The sequence below is a fragment of the Theobroma cacao genome, chromosome 4 (genome assembly GCF_053813885.1).
Source record: "Theobroma cacao isolate CCN51 chromosome 4, ASM5381388v1, whole genome shotgun sequence".
Lineage (NCBI taxonomy): Eukaryota > Viridiplantae > Streptophyta > Magnoliopsida > Malvales > Malvaceae > Theobroma > Theobroma cacao.
Genome location: NC_142642.1, coordinates 2,566,347 through 2,588,599, shown reverse-complemented (window position 1 = coordinate 2,588,599; position 22,253 = coordinate 2,566,347). Strand labels below are relative to the sequence as shown.

General features: G+C 32.3%; 2 protein-coding genes and 1 pseudogene across 3 annotated transcripts; 2 read left to right on the top strand and 1 right to left on the bottom strand.

Annotated features, from left to right (window-relative positions):
* Positions 1-3,864: 3,864 nt before the first annotated feature.
* On the top strand, positions 3,865-5,406 carry LOC18601046 (teosinte glume architecture 1-like; annotated as a pseudogene). Its single transcript, XR_016026028.1, has 3 exons — positions 3,865-4,433; positions 4,513-4,625; positions 4,734-5,406. The product of XR_016026028.1 is annotated as a teosinte glume architecture 1-like (transcript).
* A 60-nt stretch (positions 5,407-5,466) lies between these two features.
* On the bottom strand, positions 5,467-7,242 carry LOC18601045 (uncharacterized). Its single transcript, XM_018119673.2, has 2 exons — positions 6,988-7,242; positions 5,467-5,808 (listed from the first exon to the last, which is right to left on the bottom strand). The coding sequence occupies exons 1-2, from the start codon at positions 7,137-7,139 to the stop codon at positions 5,745-5,747; spliced, it is 216 nt and encodes a 71-aa protein (XP_017975162.1). The 5' UTR covers positions 7,140-7,242; the 3' UTR covers positions 5,467-5,744.
* Positions 7,243-14,789: 7,547 nt separating this feature from the next.
* LOC18601044 (uncharacterized) lies at positions 14,790-15,507 on the top strand. The gene has a single exon (XM_007031850.3). The coding sequence runs from the start codon at positions 14,900-14,902 to the stop codon at positions 15,251-15,253; it is 354 nt and encodes a 117-aa protein (XP_007031912.2). The 5' UTR covers positions 14,790-14,899; the 3' UTR covers positions 15,254-15,507.
* The last annotated feature ends 6,746 nt before the right edge of the window (positions 15,508-22,253 follow it).

Below are 22,253 nucleotides of genomic sequence, written 5' to 3'. Positions count from 1 at the left end.
CGGTCGAGATCCTCTAGTGCACGGCCTACAGGTGTGCTATCCTGGTGTGCATGACATTCCTAAGTGAGGCTATCTGAGGTGCGCCCGTTGTGCGCGTGGCTTCTCGGGGTGCAAGTTGGATGTGAATGATTCACGGGGTTCAAGGCTCCCATGTGTGCACAACCCATATGCACTTTCCTCCCGTGCAACGCCCATGTGCATGCCTTATAGGCACGTTGTAGATGCATGTTCCAAGTACACATGGCTATGTTGCGCACAACCCCTTATTGCGAGATTGTGATATGTACAACCCACTATTGTTCAACCTATGTCTACACACTCTTTTGGCGTGCAAGCTTTTGGTGTGCACGAGCCATGCGTGTTCCCTGTGCATGCATGACATTCAGTTATGCAATCTTTTTGTGCTTTTATTACTCGTGCGCGATCCTGGCGTGTCAGGCGTGCTGATTTGTATCACTTTATAGGGTTTGTTTGGGTGCTCCCTACTGATGCGGCTTGGCTTTGTAAGTGTGTGGAGCATTTAGAAACCCTCAATCTATGATGACCCGATGCTAGTTGTCGATGGGCCCCCAAATGGTATCGCCTTAGGGCTGATTTCAGCCCCTGTGACATGTGCAACAAATAAGTGTGTTGCTAATTTGAAGAGAAATTGATGCAAATTGCAACCAATGTTTTGTACTTATCAAATCCAATGATGGGATAACTCCTACTCATATCTTATATATGTTCTATTCTATTAATTAATTACGATTAAATTATACAATAAGTCTTTGTACTCTATAAAATAATAAATTTAGTCCATGTATAATAATTTATGTAAATTGGATCTTTATACTTTGTGAATTTGTTAATTACAATCCTTAACTCTAACACCGTTAAATTTAATTGTTAAGTATGTTGATGTGGCATTGACTATGTGTTAATGTGAGATAAATGTTGACATAACACAACATTAACATGGCATAATGCTAATGCTTCCACATGAATTTAAAAAAAAAATAACAAAAAGCACCCTAACCTTAAATTAAATGAGATTTACAAATAAAGAAAGAAAGAAAATTAACAACTCAATAGGGAAAATCAAGAGAAAGAGAAACAACTAGTTCTAGAATTAAATAGTTGAAATTTAAGAAAAGCATGATCATGATTCTTAGCCTTGTTTTGAATCTTAATTCTTAGTGAACATAATATTGAAGAGTTTTGGACAAGTTGAGAGATTTTGGCGGACAAAATAACAAAAAAGAAATCGAGATTTTGTAATGTTTTGTTAATATATTTTTGGGTTCTGAAAGGTGCAAGGCTGATTGGGCATAATTAGTTCTCTTATAAATTCTCTTGATTCTTGTTAGTTTTTTACAAATTGCAAACATATTTCACTTTAGTTTTCTTTTGGTTATTTTCATTATTGGCTTTTATTTTCTTATGCTAACTAAAACTAACTTTTTGGATTGTTGTAGGAAAACCTTTAATACCTAGTTGAATATAAAATAGTTTTTTCAATAATAAATTTTTTTTCTTGTTTTTCTTTTTTCCTCTTTATTACTTTTAAAAAATTTTTCTTTTTAATTTTATTTTTTCTTCACTTGAGTAAAAAAAATAATAGGGTGGTTCCCATGCAAGAAGCTAGATTCATGTGGGAGTGCTTTTGTTAATATGTTTTTGGTGGGTTGTTAATCTTCTTTCTTTCTTATTTGTAAATCTCATTTAATTTAGGATTAGGGTGCTTTTTGTTATTTTTTTAAATTCATGTGGACATGTCAGTATTATGCCATGTTAGCATTGTGCCATGTCAACATTTGTCCCACATCAACACATAATCATTTCCACGTCAGTATACTTAACAGTTAAATTTAACAGTATTATAGTTAGAGACTATAAGTAACAAATTTACAAAGTATAAGTATTCAATTTACACAAATTATTATAAACAAAACTAAATTCATTCTTTTTATGGAGTACATAAATTAATTGTATAATTTAAACATTAATTACCAAATTTAAGTTTAGGTCTTTCTGGGGTAGGCTTTTGTTATAAACCCAATAAATAAATAAAAAAACTCAATCATGTTTCAAAAACTAATTCAATGATAAGTACATGTAGTTCGCCATTTCAAAAATTAATTTAAATTTTTATTATCTCAAAATTGAAAAAAATCAAATTACATGTGATGTAAGAGTATACTTCAGCATGAAAACTAAAATTCTTAAAGTGAGATGGATTTGTCAAAGTGAGATGGATTTGTCAATAAACCTTGCTTCTAGTGATTTCTTTTCCAAGCACATGAGAATTTAGAATAAAAAAAATTAAACTAACGGAACATTAATTTATTAGGTTGAAATTACACCTGGGCATTTTGATTTTTAATTGGTACATGATTTCCTTATGTAGAAAATAAGGTTCAAATTCTCTTTTCTTTAATTAAAAAACAATCTATCAAGTTGAAATTATAACAAATAATCAACTTAAAATATTCTACATATAATCTCCATAGATTTTTGATAAATTTTTTGACATTTAATAATATCTGAATTATTAAATTTATTTCAACAGAATTTTCTTCAGTTCTTTTCATAAAAATTTCATCGTTATAGATGTAATTTTTTATTTGCAGTAAAAGGTATTATCGACTTAAGAATATTTAATGAAATTTTTGACAAAAAAATTTTATTTTCTGTCAAAGAAAAATATTTTAACGGAATTTAGACTTTTACTATAAAAAAATAATCGAAAAAAATTAATTTTTTTGCAGTGAAATTATTGTAACATGCCAAATACTAGCAAAGATTGGGTTGAAGCAAGGGAAAGCATCTATCTGGCGGTGTGGATCAATTCTACCATTAAAAAACCATCATCACTACGGAAAATCCCTAGTAAGAAATTCAAATAGCTAGAAAGTGAGGGAGTGAAGATTCCAACATGAAAGGAAGGTGCACATTACTTTAAACTAATATATATATATATATGCAATCCCAACGCTGATTTATCAAATTTTTAAATCCCATTTCTAGAATTCATCACAGATGGGAAGCAAAGGGAGCCCTGTCCTGGATTCTGAATCATAAAAGAAAGAATCCAAGGAGATTACCTGACTGCTTAGTGCAATTCCTAGAACTCCACTCCTCATCTTTTTGTACTTATCCTTCAATTCTTTCCAGTCATTCATTCAATGAAGTTGAAAGCAAGAAATACATCTGTCACTTTGTTGAATACACCTGTTGTCTTTCTCTCCCTATCTATTTTCAATCTGCCTAACTTTTGCTTGGTTTATTTGTATGCCACACCAGTATAGTCCACAATATTTTACTGGCTTCCAAGTGTCAAACAAGGGAAATTTGGACCAATGAAGAAACTTAGAAAAAGAAAACGAAATAATTGTTATGATTTATACCTTTATCTAAAACACAAATGTAGTAGAAATATGATTAAATTAATTAATTTAAAAATTAAATCATCAAAAAAATAATTGAAAATTCAAAATAAAAAAAAAAAAACTGTTAAAAGAGAATTCTAACCATATACATGATTTAGATGATTTTCAAAATCAAAAACGTCACTCAAGAATCAATTTTTCTATTTTTCACGAGCATTATGAAGAAAAATTATTGTCAAAGATCCAAGATTACAATAATCAAATTCGTCCTGAAATAACAATGTATATTAACTTTTTTACAAACTCTAAAGTTAGTATTGAACCTAAAAATAAAAACAACTAAATAGAGTTAAAGAATCAAGGCATTGAAACCAACGATAATTCCCAGTGAGTCATGAATATGGGTCCTTTTTTTTCTCAGACATTTATAGCTCCTTTTTAATTGTTTTCAAAGTTATATTTTTACAATTTAATACAACGGTGAACTCTACCAGTTATTGCAACTTCAATTTCCTGACACCTGTTTTCATTCCTTCATCTTTTTCCTTTTGTTTTTTGCCAATTTAATTAGAATCTTGGTGTTTCTTGGATACATGTGCGAGGGCCCTCATTGCATACAATTTGTGGACTTTGCACTGCCGTTAACAGTTTAGGAGGATAATCAAATACACTGTAGAAGTTTAAAGAAAAAGGGTGAGATATGGATTTAGACTCTGAGGATTCCGCTTTGGGTTTGTCTCAGCTGGAGGATAAGGGACAGAACAATGGAGGACTCTCGGTGGACTCGAAGCTTGGTGGATTGAGAAATGTGAGAGTCAAGTCACTGAATAAGTTTAAGAACTCCAGGGGCTTGAAAATGGAGTCACCACCTTCAGGGTCAATCAAGAGATCTGCTGTGGCTGAAGGAAATGTGAGAATATCATGCTTGGTTGATGGCTGCAAATCTGATCTTGGAAAATACAGGGAACACTACAGGCGCCATAGGGTCTGTGAGCACCACTCCAAGGACCCGGTTGTCACCATTGGGGGTGAAGAGCAAAGGTTCTGTCAGCAATGCAGCAGGTACGTTTAGACCTTTTCGAGGTGCCTGTCTGAAATTTTTATGGCGGCTGTCTTAACTTCTCTTAATTCAACTTGGTAGGTTTCATGCTGTAGGGGAGTTTGATGAGGAGAAAAGGAGCTGCAGGAAACGTCTTGATGGGCATAACAGGCGCCGAAGAAAACATCGGCCGGAATCTTTGTTCACCAGCGCTGGTAGTTTTCTGTCCAATCAACTTGGCTTGGATTCTCATGGAAAAAACGTTTCTATAACCTTTTTACTCACTGTTATTTGTATCCTTTTTTTCTCTACATGATTTACAGAATCAAATTTAGGTAGCACAATCTTGCAATTCAGCGACGCAACCCCTGCAACGGTTTATGATAGTTATGAGCAATTGGATCTTGTTGGTAGACTAAAGCCTCCAAATCCCTTGGCTTGCATCAAACATGTAGAAAACAGAGAGTTCGCTGGCCTGCTGACACATGACCATGAAAGGATCAACCAAGTAATCCCTGTGGTTTCTGATGGTCGACGGTTTGCCAATGTCATTCCTTCGTCAGAGGGTGGCAGAGGTAGCCAAAAGATGCAAGCCAATGGGATAATCCGACCCATCGATTCCTACTGTGCTCTCTCTCTTCTGTCACCACTTGTGCCTCTGCACACAAATGTCATCCATTCAATAGCACAGGCCTCTAACTCTCACGGTGGTATGGGTCAGCCTTTTAGCTCAACTCTGATCCCTGAGAGGAACCAGACTTTGCAGTGGCAACACGATCCATCAAGCTTGGCCCAAAAAATTGCTAGACGACCAGGCCTGGATTACATATAATTGCTCCCGAACTGAAATGTTCTATGCCGAAGTGGTCAGGCTCTCCCACAACATCTGGCCAATACTTTCCCTTTCTTTGCCTTGAGATATCTTTGTATTGGGATAGCAATGTCCTCTTTGAGCCCTAATATTTAGATCAGACTGTTTAATAATTTCATCCCAAATTTTTGTGAGAATTTTAGCAGTTCTTTAGATAATGGAAGAAACAAAGAGCAACAAAAAGCTTAACAACTTGCAAATTGAATATTTCTTCCTTTTTCCACCTCTTTAGTTAAAGAGATACGCTCAGGTCCAAGTCGACATTTCCAAAAAGTATTTAACTTCTAAGTAAATACATCAGTGTATTAACAAAGCGAAAAAGGTGGGACAACAAAATTCAGCAGTGCTTTACAGTGCAGAAACACTAAGACACTAACCAAGACTTATTCTAAATAACAACCCAAATATCCAAAATTGATAACGGCAAACTATAGTAAATAACCTCAAACTCCCCATGAAGACACTAGTCCTTCTCCTTAGGAGGAACCTTGGACTCCAGTTCCTTGGGCTTCACCTTTTCAGCTGCCCTGAAAGAAGATCATCGAAGTCAGAAAAAAGCCTTTTGTCAAGATAAGAACCATTTGCAACAATGTTTGGAACATATACAGAAGATATGTAAAAGAATTGAAGAATGGGAAGCAAAATTGAGATAAAAAGTTGGTTCCCGCTAAAGTGATTCACCGGCATCACAATCACAATGTTCAAGAAACTTACTCCTATAACTAGAATTAACAGTGATGAGCAATGTTCTTATGACCATGCAGTTAATCGCATGTTTTGTGCAGTAGCTACTTTTGCCTGCTTTCCACATAAGGCGTGATCATGAAAACCTATTCAGTTTTGAGCGAATAAATTTAGCTTCTACAAGCTTCCATCCATTTTCACAAATAAACACTCTTACAACCATCACATATGATTTGGTTCAAGGAGGAGGAGAGAAGAAGTAATGAGAACCGGGATGAGGTGGTGCAATTTATTTAACATTAATTTTACACTGAATTGATGACAAGAGTGCTTTATCATATACAATAGCATTACTTCAAACTGTTCGACAGGCTTTGAGAGAAATTAAACCACAATTACATTTTTATAAATTAAGCAGAATTAAATTCCAATGCAATTTAGTTCTGTCAACCAGATATAAATTGTGCAATGCAGCTTAACTTTAAAAAAAAAAAATAGAACGAGAACAAAAAATCCAAGTAAAATGGAATCAAAGAAAAATTTATAGCGGAGTCCATAAAGAAGTTCTAGAGATAGAAATGAATTCCAAAGATCCCTAAGCCAATCTGGCGATATGATTCTGGTTCTAAATATTTCCTAATGCTATATCCTCTGCAAATTTAAAAGAAAAAAAGAACACAGTCCCATTATCAGACATTCACTTATTATATCTGAGGCTCCAGTTTTCAACATCAAGACTCTAATTCATTATAAAAAAAATAAAGAAACCTTCAAATTTCTTCACTTGGGAGCTTATCAATCATATTTCCTTCTGGGTTTTCATTCTAGACCATCACAAAGCTGAAAAATCAATCATTTCAGAAACCCACCAAAATTTAACCGAAAATCATCTTTCTTTTTCATCTTATAACATTCAACATCACTTTAGCAGCTATAGTTCATATTAAAACCCTAAAAAAAGGAAGTTAACAATAAAAACAGCAAAAACAAACAAAAAATACCCAGATGATGAAAAGGCTTACTTAGAAGCCGCGGAAGATTCTTCTTCAAGCCAATTCCGTATATGCTTAACGTTGCGCCTAAATATCGCAGCCGACTGCTTAACGTCGCTTCTCAGTAAAAGAACCACCGCGCTAACGCCTGCCACTGTCAATATGAAGTTCGTCAACGCCATTACTTTGTACCCAAACTTTCTTTTACAGCGAAAATTTTTGACCAAAGAATCGAAGCGGTAGGAGAGAGAGAGAGAGAGAGAGAGAGAGACAGTAAAGTAGTTTTTAAAATTGAAAGGGTTTTCATTTCATGAAAACTCTACTCGGAGAAGACGAATATTATTCTTTCGACTCCTGGAAGTGTGAGCCTGTTATTTTATGGATTGGGCCGAGTCTTTGTCCATTTCTTCTTTTTTGGGCGTATAGTTTAAGCCCAATACATTTCGATCCATTATTAGTTTACTGTTTTTAGAATATTTACCGGCAGTTTTCATGATTTCAATTAGTCCATGTGGATAAGTTCAATTTTCAAAAGAGGTTGCATCATAATTTTTTTTATAAAATTATTGAGTGTGAATCAATAAATTAAATTTTTTTATCATACAAAGATGATATATAAATAAAATATACTTGTCAAACAAATCAAAGATTTTTTTTATAATTTTATTGGAGGAAAGTAATAGTGTAATCTTTCTGAAAATAGGCTTATCCATAGAGAATTAATTAAACAATATATAAAATATTATATAGGAGAAGTGAAAATTACAAAGAGGGTGAGTGGAGTTTATTTTTTTTCAAAAAAAATTTATCGAGAGGTCATTAAGTCTCAACCTCAATTGCAATCAAATTATAATAAAAAAAAGTATGATTAAGAATAATTAGCTAAAGAGGTCTATATCTTTTCCCTTCATATAAAAAGATAAAAGCTGGTTAAAAAAAATAAATTCAATACTCTTTACCATATCAACTTTGTTTCTGAGGTTACTATATCAAGCCATTAATTGGAAAGATATATTTTAACATTAAAAAAAAATATGACTTCTAAGATAATAAAATTTCATCAAGAAGATTGGCACCTAAGGGTCTGAAGAAATTACTACTATTTTTCTTTTCTATAAAGTATGAATGTGTCTGTCCGAAATTCTAATTAAATAGATTGTTGTACTAGATACCCAAATGAAATGGAGTGGATAAAGGTGGGAAAGGATTCCAAAATTTTTTTCAGAAAAAATATAGCGGAGTTTTACTTAATTAAAAAATTAAAAATATAACATATCAATTTGTATCGTATTTTGTTTATATTGTCGTATTATGTAACGCGCATCTACAACTCAAAACAACCATGGATAATTAACTCTTTCTTCTTCTTCTTCTTTTTTCTATTAATTTTTCTTCTTGTGAGATTGAAGATGCCTAACGTACTTCCATGTTTAACAAAAATGGCAAAGAGCAATTTCTGCAGGTGATTGGTGGCCTATGGAACACCAAAGTTAACTGAATAAATTTTTATCGAATGGCTTAATCATTTCTGAAATGTAGCTTTTCGTGTCAATTTCTGTAGCAAAAAGAAAAAAGTGATTGAATTAATCAAATTTCACACGTAAACCCAGGAAAGTAGACTCCTAGGTTGTCCAAAACGCACGGGCATTTCTTTTCACTATTTCTCTTTTGGCGCATACCACATCTGCCTGCTTATGATAATGGCATGTAGTGATCTCTCAAAGGGTTTATCTTTTTCTTTTTTTTTCTGCCACTATTCTCCTGCTTCTACTCTTCATTTGCTTTGACAAAAGCTTTCCCAAGATGACACAGACATCAAATTTTAATCTATCATTGCTTTATTGTGCAAGAAGTATGAAGCTTGATGAATTCCAAACACAAAGAAAGAACCAAAGACTGTAATGCAGACCGGGATTCATCAGGTCTCTATGCAAGATTCTATTTATTTGTTACAAAGGAAAAGGGCCTGGAGGCAGGCCTTTAACGTGGACCTGTTCAAACTCTTTAAGAAGTTCGAGATTTGAAGAAGGTAAGCATCAAGCAGTGGTTAGCTCAGAAGTAATCTCTTGCTCTCCAATTGTCCTGGCTAGATCCATTGAACAATACGGCAAGGGTCAAATCAGCCTTTTGCTTGGTAGTAGTTATCCTGTCACGATAAAGACCAAAGAGAACAAATCACCCGCATTTTCGTGCTGAGTCATAGAAAAGTTGATTTTGAACCTTTAAGATCTATAATTTCCCCTTAATCAAGTAGGATATCAAAGACAAGTAGAAAATTTTGAAAGTAAATCACCATTAGGAAAAAGATCAATTGAAACTGCAGAGCCCAAAAAAGAAAGACACAGTTTCACCAAACCTTCCATTAATTTATTTATCATTACAAGTCACTTGCTGATCAGCTTAATCATCTTCCACTCCAGAATAATAAATCATTTTCATTGTAATTGCGGTTGTCAGTCAAATCCAATTTAATATTTTCTGATTGAATCCTTAGTCTAGGACAAAAATACAAGACGGACTACTAGCTAGCAACTTTCTTTGTTTGCACCAAATACCTTGTCACCTTCTGGAGAAACAACAAAGGAAAGTGCCATTCATTTCCATGGTGATTCTTGGAAGCAAATATCGGGATGAATGTGTCAATAAGATACAAATAGTGCAGGATTGAGTCTCCTTATGATTCGTCTGGTTCTCAGTTAACGTCGACCCTTCTAGGGAAAAGGTCCGAATCCCAATTTTAGGATCAGAAACAGCTAGAATCAGAACAGTTGAGGCCCTGGGACTTTGGCATCGGAATCCTCCTTTTCTTTCTGAAAGATAAAGGAATATGACAGGAAAAAAGAAAGATATCAGAACCCATGTTATGGATTTGCTTTCATATCAAGGACAACTAGTGTATAAATGTTAACATAACCAGATTGATGACATGAAGATGTTTAGGCAAAATTCAATGGAAATTTAAAGTGAAAAAAAAAATGAAATCATGGGTGCTTTAGAACCAAAAATAACTGAGTTGTTGCCGATGCAGTGACTGAATGTGATATTGGCACGGCTCAATCAGACTAAAGGACTCAGCCACTGAGAGATTTGATCCGATTGAACCGTGCCAACATCAAATTTTCAACTAAGAAATCCACTCGTGCTGGAGAAAGAAGTGTTGTGGACTCCATGCAGATAGAACACAAATCTCACCGTCGATGAGAATTGAAGCAGAAACTACAGAAAAAGGAATATATATATATATATATAAATCAATCAGAAAGTGGTAATTGGGTGACACATATTAGAATGTAGAATGGTTAGGATGTTCAAATCTTTGCTTTATATAGGAAAGGAGTGAGCTGTGTAAAGAATTTTCATAATTCGATCCAAATCGTAATTGATGCAAAGAGAAGTTTCATTTTCTTCTATTACACCTAATTTGTTAAAAGATATGCCTAAAGAACGGGGCTGGAGGACCCTCATATTATACTAATTTGCTTTCTAATTATCGTCATCAAAGCATCATCATTGCTGATGATCTTGGGTTAGGAACAAAAGCTATTCACCCTTGCAATTTCGAGGCAGAAATTTAGCTTGTCTTTTCGGTATAATCAACCAGCCATTTTTTGTCACTTCCAAGATCTCCTCCATCTTTCTGTGTAAAAAACCTGATGAAACAATTTCTAGTTCCCAACTTTATATGCTAAACAGAAGCAGCAAATACAAAGGGTAAATTCTCTGGAATGGCATATGTTTGCCATTGCCAAGAAGAAAAATAAATAAATATATTGTATCAGTGAACTTATTAGCTGTTTTTCTTTGCCATAAAGATATGAAAAAAGCCATTGGTTCACCCATCGTCAACTTGATACCGAATCCAACCTAACTATTTTGTCTCGTTTTCCTTTAGTGATCTGCTATAATGCGGTTCTTCTTTAAAAATTAGATGAAAATAGTTTGTTTCCTTGTTTCAGAGCTGCCTTTTTGCAAGGGCCTGCTCAAAACAAGCTAAACACATGATATGCATGGTCTGCTCAATTTTTACTTTATTTTCTGATACATGCATATCAAATAAATGAAGCCTGATCATGAACCTGTACCACAAAACTTCATAGCTCTTTTTAAAGTAGCTCATACATTACAGTACATTAACAGGAAATCAAAATGTCATCACTTTTTTAATAAATAAATTTAGATAAAAAATTTTTAAAAATAAGTACTCATAATTTGAAAGTGATTTATCTTGAAAAACTTTTGACTTTTTAATTTTACACATTTATAAGGTGATACTTAATAATTAAGCGATAGTATATCAATATTATATATTAATAATATATCAAATATAAACCCATCATAAAATGCATAGTGAAATTCAAATGATTTTAAATAAAAAAGAATGTTCTTGTCTATTTGAAAATTCTCATTGCAACTATTTTTAAATAACTTCAATATGTATACTATTAAGTCCTTTTAACTTTCAAAAGCTTATTTCTACTTTTACAGAAGTGAAAAACATTTTTGCCAAACCTCCAACAGGCCCAACTTCTGAGCAAACAAGCTTGTTTTAGATGTTGGCAACAGGAACTCATGCAGAATAATGGCCTTGAAAACTCCTTTGAAATAAGCTCTATCTCCTGTAGGATAATAGAGACCTTGGTCTGTACTATTCCAGGCTTTCCTGTCCAGCTTCCTCCAATTTGAAGGATAGCTGGTTTTGAGGCTTGATTCCATACGTGAGCCTGCCTTGGTAAAGTTCTCAAGAGCCCACAAGAGCCCACAAGGGTTATGTTGGTCTGATTCACTATTTATTGAGTTCATGAGAGTTGGTCTCATTCAATATTTATTGGGTTCATGAGGTCTGTTTAAAAGCATTTTTTGTTGAACTCCGTTGGGAAAATAGTCAAGAGCATATGGTAAATGGGAAAATTTGTCAGATTTTAAAACGTGCATCTGATTTAAAAGCAATTAATAATAAATGAAGAGACTTTTGTCATATTTATATACTTAAAATAGGCTTAATTAACATGTATAAAATTTCTTAACCACCACTGTAATATTTTTCCTAACATATAAAGATAACGATTTATCATATGACAACTTATCATAGAGGAGATAACAACGAGAAGGGTGATACTTACTCTAATATTATATTAAATTTTTAAGATGACATTTAATTTAAAATTAATTTACAATAGATAAAGAAACTCTTATTATATTTATATTTAGAATATCCCAACTTAATGAGATTTTTTTATCACGATTCTTATAGACAAAAAATTCATATAAGGCAATTATGATATTGATAAACAAATGAAACTAAGTTTGCATTAGAAATAACTATATTTGTTTGAATCCAGTGAATTCTGACATGAACTGAACTCTTTGTTTTAGATAATGTATTAACCCATCGCTATTGATAATAGCACAACTTACTACAAGGTGAGAGGGTATGCCACCGATGAACATGTGGTGGTAACGACGAAGATAAATGATGAGGCAATCCATGCATTCTCATTTCACTTTCACCAAATCTTTCCCCAAATGTTGCAATCTCTTCTTTCTCACGACTGATCCAAAGAAGAAAAAAAAAAGAAACAAAGAAATTCAAAGCAGGTGAGTATCATGGGAACAGTTAGGACCAAAGGAATCTTTAAACCGATTGAGACCCAGCACGAACCAATGACTTTTGAATTTGCAGTACACTGATAGGAAAACAAGACTATTATTGGTGATAATTGTAGAGAAATTTTCTACATTTAACTTTCAAACCCCAAAAAGAAGTTGGATAAAAAGCAAATGCACTTTTGGTCCATGCAAATATTCTCCCCTTTTATACACATCAAAATTCAAAAAGGTAATGGGATATTTGAAGGACAATATAGTTGTACAAACCAGGGTGAGCAAATATCTCACCTATAGTTTGTAATTTTGGATACTAAATCACTCTTTTCGTATGGAAAAAAAAAAGATTTTGAGTTCGATTTTTTTTATTTCAAATAAATATTTGATGCTTTCACAACCGGATTTGACCATCGAGAAAAATCAAATGTATACATATCAATGAGGCACATGCATGCACACTAAAGGTCATTAGACAGGATTAAGCTGAGTTAATAGAAAAAATTCCTGGAAAAGATTAGAATCCAAGTCCCAGCAAAAATGACCACTTGTTTAGGTGCTATGAGCGACTTGTCAGTCAGGTTAAAATAGAATATTATCTTATCCATGAACGTACAAAAACATGGAAACTTTATCATTGTCTAGTTCATGTCTGAGTAAAGCAAACAAGCCAAGTTGCAAGGTCACTGAAGTATCATTGACCGTAACTTGCCCCATCGTGCAAAAAGCAGAGCCAGATATTACCCGAATATGTCTTAAACATACAGGAAATTATGGATGCCATCCAAGGGCTGATGTGCATTATAATTCTAGTTATTGCTTTCAATTTCTTTAGTAGCAATCAAATTAATCGATAATTGCTAGTGATTATTCTTTTCTTTTCTTTTCAATTCTTTCCATCACAAAATGTTGCTAAATTTGAACAGTACCCTAGGCTGGATACGGATGATGTTTACCTCGTACAATTTGCACTTGGGTGTAAGTTGAAAAAAGTTGTCTTAATATTCTTAGAAAATGTTCCGAGTGACAGAGTTGAAGGAATTGAGAAGGACATTATTTTTATCCATTTCGCAATAACAACGTAACAAATATTATTTCTAATGATTATTGTCATTTGTTATATACGTGAAATTTAATATAATGTACTAATTAAACACAATAAAAATTGATAATGTGAAATGTCACATCAACAATCTTTGATGTGTTTAATCAACACATCTCATCAAATTTCACGTATATAAAAAGTGATAATTATTATTAAAAATAGCATCTTTTATGAAATAAAATGTTTAATTAAATAAAATAAAAAAATTAGCTTAATTGTACAAAAATTAAAAGGGATGTTAAAGTGATTTGATTATGCCTTGCGCTATTGCATGAATTTCAGAAAAAGACAGCAGTAACAATACATTCTCACCTTCTTGAAGATGCATTTTCAATCTTACACATCCACTTATCCAAGTATATGGAAAAAAGCAATGAAAAAGGGAAAGAAAAACAAAAGAATAAAGCAGCAATGCATGTACAGGAACTATGGCCTGTAAGCTTTTCTATCCTATATCAAATCAGGGCAGCTCATGTTCACTGGTCCGAGAATACTTACCTGTCCATTTCATATAAAAGAGAATAATTTGATGAATCTGTTAATCATGTCGAGGATGGGGTGATGCTGCTACAATACCTTCGGCGCTAAAACGACTGAGTCAAGGTAGCAGCCTCAACCAGGATAGACACCAATTTCTTGCTTCTACAAACATATAGCCAATGTTAGTGCCTTTCGGGCTGAAGCAAGGAGAGCTACTGGCTGGATGCAAATGAACTCTGGAAGTCATGACAAGAGCAAATCAGAGAGAAGAAACATATTCTGCTTGGTAGGGATCCACTGCTTTTGCCTAACTGATAAAGGCATTCAATTTGCCATTTGGTGCTGATTCCCCTAATAATAAAAAATATGTTGCAAGCTAGCAGTTTGGCATGCATAAAATATACAAAGAGTGTCCCGAGTTCTTTATATCCCAGAAAGCATAATCTGCTTTTTGCAAATTTCCATATCCAACAAAGAAATCAGAACTATTTAACAAATAATTGGAATATAGGTAAAATTATGCATAATCTTGTACCTAAAGAAGATTATTCTCTTAGATATTTAGTTGAGGGACCACAATCCATCAAGAATTTTCATGTTTATCTGAAATTGCTCTGACACACAGGAAAACAACAGTGCACAAACAACTATTATATAAAGCCACCCTTCTCTTGTCTGCCGGTACCACTCTCAGTACTCACCATCTGATTAATTTGATCTGAAATCAAATCAAATAGCAGAGACAGCTGGTTCAAGATGGAGTCCATGTCCAACCGCAAGCGCCGAGGGTTCATCAAGGGGAAGCTGGCGCCATTCTACCGAGCAGCCATGCAATACACCACCAAGGTCATGCCAAACCAGACTTCCACAACAGCTTCTGTCAGCTTCCGGGTTCACCAGGACTACATGGTTTCCCAACCAAAGCAGGTCTCGTTCATCTTACCTGCTGACAAAAACCGCGAAAACTTAAGCCAAATCGACAACTTCTTCGGCGTTGCTGGTGATGAAAGTGTTGATATTAAGGCTGCAAGTTACATCTCTTCTGTTCAAGAACGTTTCAAGCTTGAACGAAACAACTCAGAACGAATCAAGCTCCAGGAAACTCACTAGGGGAGACCAATGGATACCTTTGCTTACCCTCATAGTACAAGTAGTTCCAATAATAAAAATTCGTTACCATAAAATCCCAGAAGATTATCATTTGTTCATAGAATTTGAAGGTGTTAATTGGATCTGTAATTGTTTTTATGGATAATTACGCAGAGTCCATGCCTTAGGTTGAGGCGCCTTTCAGCTCCTGCATGTGCATGAGTTTGTAATTCAAATGAAAGTAATTTAATTTTTGCCCTGTTTGTCATACAGAATCCACTTTTTGATCAGAATATATATGAATGACAAAAGCCAACTATTTAATTTTTTTTTTCTTGATTTCGCATGCTGTTTCTTCTCTATAAACAGCTTATCAAAAATTAAGTTATCTATAAAGTAATAAATGATTCCTTCTATTAGAGGAAAATTTCAATAAAAAATTTATAATCATGATTCATTAGAATTAATCACTATCCTATATATGAAATTAACAGATGTAAGTTTAAACTTGAAAAGGAGGGGAAAAAACTAGTGTTATACAGTTTTTGGATTTCCTTTTTTTTTCTTTTGTGATAAAAAGAATTGATACAAATATAAAGACTCTTGAAATTTTGTTTGAAAATAATTTTACCCCCATTAGTTAGAAAACTACCCTCTTATCTTCTTACAATTTGGTTGAAAATACGCATATTCTCTGAAAAAGTAATCGTATTAATTATCAAAATAATTTTAAAAAAGAAGACAAGTATATTTCTCATTTCTTTTTCTTTTTTTTTGCTTTCTTTCTTTGTCTCTTTTCTTTTTCTATCTTTTGTCTAAGACTGTTTATTTTTAGCAAAATTATCAGATTTAATTAATTACAATACAACTGGAAATTTTATTTATTTTTAAATCAACTTTAATTACTATCAAATTTATAATTAGGTTAAATATTTAATTCCAATATAGTTTAAATAAATTATGCAATACAATTAGGAAAAATAATTGTCATGCATGAGGCTTTATTGAAAATAAACTAATACTCATTAGTTTGAAAAATACTCCCTACTTTTCTTGAAAATGTAATCGACATCAAAATTCTATCGGTCAAATTAATATTTTGAAAGTTTACTTTAAATATTAAAAATATTCTCATTTTATTTTTTTTCTTTTTTTTCCTCATTTTTTCATTATGTTTTTATTTTAATCAATTTCTTTATCAATAACCCTTTTTTCAAATTAATGATAATTAGATTCATTATCTAAAAATTAATATATAATTGATTTAAAAATAATTAAGTTTAAACTATTAAATATGTCATTGAATTAGTATATAACTCAATTAAATTTAAGTTGATTGTAATTAGAGGTATTTTGTTTCACATGCCACCACTAACTAAATCTCATAATATTGTAGTTTAAAAAAGTGTGTAAAATAAAAGAAGACAAAAAAAAGAAAAGTAAATAGAGAAATAAATAAATAAGATATGTTTATCTTTCATTTATGGTACATTTGGTTCTCAGAATGAAAGAGAGGGGCAACGTTATAGTTATTCTGTAAAAATAGAATAAGGCAAAAATACCTATTATATAGTTTGGTTCGTGAAATAAAATTATCATTCTGATATTATTCTAATCTTTGGTTGGTAAAAAGAATTTTGGAATAGTAAAAGAATAGGTGATAAAAAGATAAAATAATATTTATAATTTATGATTTTTAAGTTAAAATTTTTATTTTTTGATAATTTATTAAAAATATAAATAAATTTTAATTAAAACTTTAATATGATTATTTTATTTTATTTTTTCTCTATTTTCATTTTTAAAGTATTCAAATATTTATAATTAATAATTTATTTAAAATATTAATAACTTATAATTAAAATTTTAATTTAATTTTTTAATTTGAAATATTACTTTTTGTAATTTATAATTAAAAAAATATAATATAATATTTTAGCTTCATTTTAATTTTTTTCTTTTTTTCTTCTTTTCTTTCTTCTTTGTTGACTGGCCATTGAATACATGACCAATGTAATGTAGCGACAGATTTGACACTTCTCCATGTTTGGATCTAGTCGTGGAGGCATCATTCGAACACCATCACCTTCCGCCGTCCTCCCACAACAGAGTAAATTAAGAGAAAGAAGGAGAAAGGTGGATGAGGTAGAGAGAAAAAGAAAAAGAAAACGAAAAATGAAACCTTTGTTGTGAAATATTACTTGAAAGAACAACTATGAGAGAAAGTACTTAGGGAGAGTAAAAAGATTTTATTCCAGTGTATCTTTACAAAAAAAGTAAAGAGCTTATTTATGGGCTAACAACCCTTTGAACCCTAATCTTAATCTAATTCAATCAAATGGTTCAAACCAAATTACACATCTTGTATCTAGCCTATTGGGCTGTTTGCCTTAGTCTAAACTTTTTGGACCATAACATAATGGACATTCACACATATATTCATAACATTCCCCCTTGAATATCCATTATATTAAGAATATGCTTTGTTAAAACCTTACTAAGAAAAAACCTCATGAGAAAAAAATCTGAGTGAAGGAAAAAGATTACATAATTCTTTTTAAAAATACACTTTTGAAATATTGCTTCATTAAAAACCTTATCAAGAAAAACCCAATGATAAAAACCTTGATAAAAAAAAAAGAGTGCAATTTGTATTTTACTCCTCTTGATGACTGCATTATTTAAGATATTTAAAATAGCACATTCCAATCTTTTGTATCAACTTTTCAAATGTTACATTAGAAAGGGCTTTGGTGAATAAATATGCTAGATTGTCACTTGAACGCATTTATTGAACACTTATATCATCATTTTCATAGAAATCATGAGTGAAGAAGAATTTTGACGGAATATGTTTTGTTTTATCTGTAAAAACTGACCCTATAAACACATGTCATGACATACATACACTGAGTAATATGTTATTATGCTAGGAAAGTCCTAAGAATAGACGAAACCTGGTATTGTACCTAACGGTACACTTGAGTTGATTTAACCTCGAACTAGTTCAAATAGGAATCGTAGGATGAAATTTAATATTATGCAGTCAAGAAATGACAAAAAATGATTGTTCGGAGTTCGAGGGTGCATTTAGGGTAAAATGGAAAATTTCAATGTTCAGGGGTAAAATCGTCATTTTGTCGCCTAAGATAATAATTTGATCATGAAGTGAAATTTTTGACCAAGATTAACTATTTGGAGTATAATTTAATGATAGGAAGTGAAAATTTTCAATTCTGGCAATTTTCAAAACATAGGGGCAAAACGGTAATTTTATCGTCCAGGGGTCAAAACTGTAATTTTCACCACCCAAAACTTGTCAAAATCATAGGATTTATTTATTTTTGGTATGAACAACTATGGTATGTTAAGTGGTGAAAAATTGAAGTTTAAAGGATGAAATTTTAAAAACGGACCAATGAGAAAGTGACACATGGCAGTTTTTTAATGGTTTAATATTATTTTAATGAAAAGTCAGCCCATTTAAACCCCATATTAAGTGCTGGCCGGCCATAAGGAAAGAACAAGAGAGAAAATAGAGAGGAAAGGAAGAAAAGAGAAAAACAAAGGAAAACTAGAAAATTCAAAGGGAAAATCGCATTTTTCGCCCTTTTACGCATCTAACGATAAGATTTTTCGACTTTAGCTTGATTTCTACCTTTCCTATGCCTTTGTTTCCATTTAGCATGCTTGAGGAGAGAGATCAAAAAGTGAATCCAAGGGCTGGCTGAAATTCATGGGGGAGGAATTTGAAATTTTAAGGTTTTGATTTTTAGTTAAATCGGTAGTTTTAGTTAGTTAAATGTGTATAGAAATTAAATTGGGCAAGAAAGCATGAAATTTTCACAATACCCACCCTTGGCTGAATATGCATTGATGTGCAATGATGATGAACTGATTTTTATTCTAAGAGAAATGAAGAGAAAATGATGAAAAATGGTTAAATGTGATAGAAAAAAAAAGTGAAAAATTTACCGAGTTAATGTCCCATTTTTGACTGAATTTTTCAAGAAGGAAAGTGAGCTGATTTTGGTGATTTTAGAAGGTTATTGGCTGATATTTAATGGTTAGAAATTGTGGAGAGAAAATGGGACAATTTAGAGCTAAAATGAAACACATTAGCAATTTATCGAGTAAAGTGCCAAAAATAGGTTAATACCGCGTTTAAGCCGTTTTAGGCTATTGCTTTTCATACCATGCATTAGTATAGGATTTAAGTCAATTATATAGTGATTTAGTATCAATGTGGTGAATTATGTAAATTTTGTAATGTGTTTAGGAGGAGAGCCTTCCGGTAAAGGTAAGGAAGTAATACCCGACGAACAGTGATCGGGGCACCTAAAAATCAGTTAATTTGTACAAACAGTGAGTAAACTTATTATTATTGTAAATTATCTAGAGTTTATTTTTAAATTCTCTTTATGTATTTTATGAAATGAAAACGAGATTAAAACGGGATTTTTGATGTTTTAGAAATAAATGTGACAAATAAAAATGAAATACCCCATACTTTGATATGGTGATAAATAAAGTTGATCGAATGCAAATTGAAGTCAATTAAAATGTTTAGAAGTGATAAAAGACGAAAGGAGTAGTTTAGGATAAAATATTTCACAAGTGAGAAAATAATAATAATTTTATCGGAGGAGAATTTGTGAGATAAAAGGCGATTTGGAAGTCAAGTGAGGTATAATAAGGTATTTTGGGTACCAAGGAGACAAGATAAAATTTTTAGAAAAAAATAATATTTTATTAATAAAATAATATTAAAATATTAATATTTAGCCGAATGTCGAAGTCAATCAAGAAGAAAGATCATATGGTTGATCCAAGTGGGGGAGAAGATGACAAGCCCGACTCTATAAAAATATTTATCATGATATACATGTGATGGATAGCATGTTTGCATGCTAGGAGAGTCCCGAAAAATTTACAAAAGTCGGTATTGTACCTAAAGGTACAATAAAGTTGATTTAAGCCTCGAACTATATCAAATAGAGAATTTACGATGAAATTAAGAATTTTAAAGTCCTAGAATGGTTTAATATGGTGATTCGGAGTTCGAGGATCAATTTGGAGTCAAACCAAAATTTTCGCTATCCAGGGGTAAAATGGTCATTTGCCACTTGGGGACAAAATGAAAATTTTAGAAAAGATTTTTTTGGCCCCATTTGACTTATTGGAGTATAATTTGACTTATTGGAGTAAGATTTGAGGTTTAGAAGTGAAAAATTTTAATTTCGGTATAATTTGGAGTAAAAGGGTAAAATGGTAATTTTACCACCTCAGGGGCAAAATTGTAATTTTCCACCACCAGGACATTTTTCCAGCACATGGTCTTCCTTTATCCTCATTTTGACCATTGACTAATTGTGTGGTGGAGATAAAAAGGATTAAAATTTTTGAAATTTTAAAAACGGGGCAATGACATGATGCCATGTGTCATACCTTTATTATTTTATTATTTCTTTATAAAAAGGCATAAAATCAGCCAATCTTCCACCCCATGGCCGGCCAAACCGGCAAGAAGAGAGAGAAAACAAAAACAAAACCCTAGAGAGAGAAAATAAAAAAAAGTGTGAATTTTCAAGGAAATTAAGTGAAAAATGTGAGATTTTTCTATTAAGCTTGAGTTTTCTTATTCCCAAGCATTTCTCTTTTTTTTTCATGATTAAATTACATGTTTTCATGATGAATTCAATTCTGAAAAAATGGGTTAGGAGAGAAAAACTTGTTAGATTAATTTGATTTTAAGTTATGTTAGTGTTTTAAGTTAGTTTAGCATATTTAGAAATAAAACAACAAGAAAAGAATTTATTTTCTCCCACAATCATTAATGGCTGAATTTATCATGTGTTGAGTGAGGATAAATTTGATTTTCATTTTAGGAGAATTGGTTAAGAAATGATTAATTATGAGCCTAGAAAAATAATGAGAATTTTCGGAGCAAAAATACGATTTTTACCCACTATGGGTATTTTCGTAATTTGCTACCGAGACTGATAAATTGAATCTCATTCACAGTCATGGAGGTAATTTAGGTATAATTGGAGTGTAGAAAGTGAGAAGAATTGATTTGGAGTTAAATTGGAGATAATAGGCCGAATTAGGTCAACACCGCATTTAAACGGTAGTCAGATAAGTTGTATATCCTATCATGCATATATACCGAGCCTGAATTGATTTTATAATGGTCAAGCATTGATGTGATGAATTATGTATTGTACATTGTGGATAGGTGGTGAGCAAAGTACACTGGTAAAAGTACAGAAATTGTGCTTGGAGACTGGGATTAGGAGTACATCGACTCCTAGAACAGTGAGTGAACTTATTATCGTCTTAATTATCTAGAGTAGTTTTATACAACTGTGTGATTTTATGGAAAATGGGTTTAAATGGTAAATTACTATGTTTTAAGAGAAATTGTAATTTTATAAAATGATTTTATAAATTTTCTGGAAAATCGAATATTGGTTTTGAAAATAGAGTAATTGAAGACTGTTAGTTTGTGTTGCAAATTTATGGTTTTGAATTGAATGGCTTATGATAATAAATGAGCATGAATGGCTAAACTGATTTTGGTGTTAAAATTATTTATACTGTGTATTCAGCCTTGAGAGGCTAAGTTGCAATAAATTGTCATGTCATGCTAGAATGAATTTTATTGATTGGTGGATTATATATTAATTATTTACTGCAGAGGGGGTTCCGTGGACCAGCCTATTAGAGGGGAACAGTAAACTCCATTATATTATTACCTCGAACGGAGAGGCGCGTAGGGTATCTCCTAGGGTAAAGCTTAGGGTTCACTTCACGTCAAACCACCACGTGAAGGGGAACTCAGCCAACACCAAGGAACGACTGTATTTTTCTCAAACTAAAATTTATTTTAAGTGTATACAAAATTTGAACAGCCTTGGCGGACTCGGTTAGATGCCCTGCGCAAGGTATCACCGAGTATGAGTTTTGGCACGAGCCAAAGTTTTAAAAAATTCATAAGCCAAGTTGATTACTCGATTTT

Excerpts from the sequence above, each read along its gene's own strand:
- LOC18601045 (XM_018119673.2), bottom strand. The coding sequence starts at position 7,139 with ATGGCGTTGACGAACTTCATATTGACAGTGGCAGGCGTTAGCGCGGTG. Across the intron at positions 5,809-6,987 it reads GAATCTTCCGCGGCTTCTAA|GGCAGCTGAAAAGGTGAAGC; the intron begins GTAAGCCTTTTC and ends ATCTTCTTTCAG.
- LOC18601044 (XM_007031850.3), top strand. The coding sequence starts at position 14,900 with ATGGAGTCCATGTCCAACCGCAAGCGCCGAGGGTTCATCAAGGGGAAG.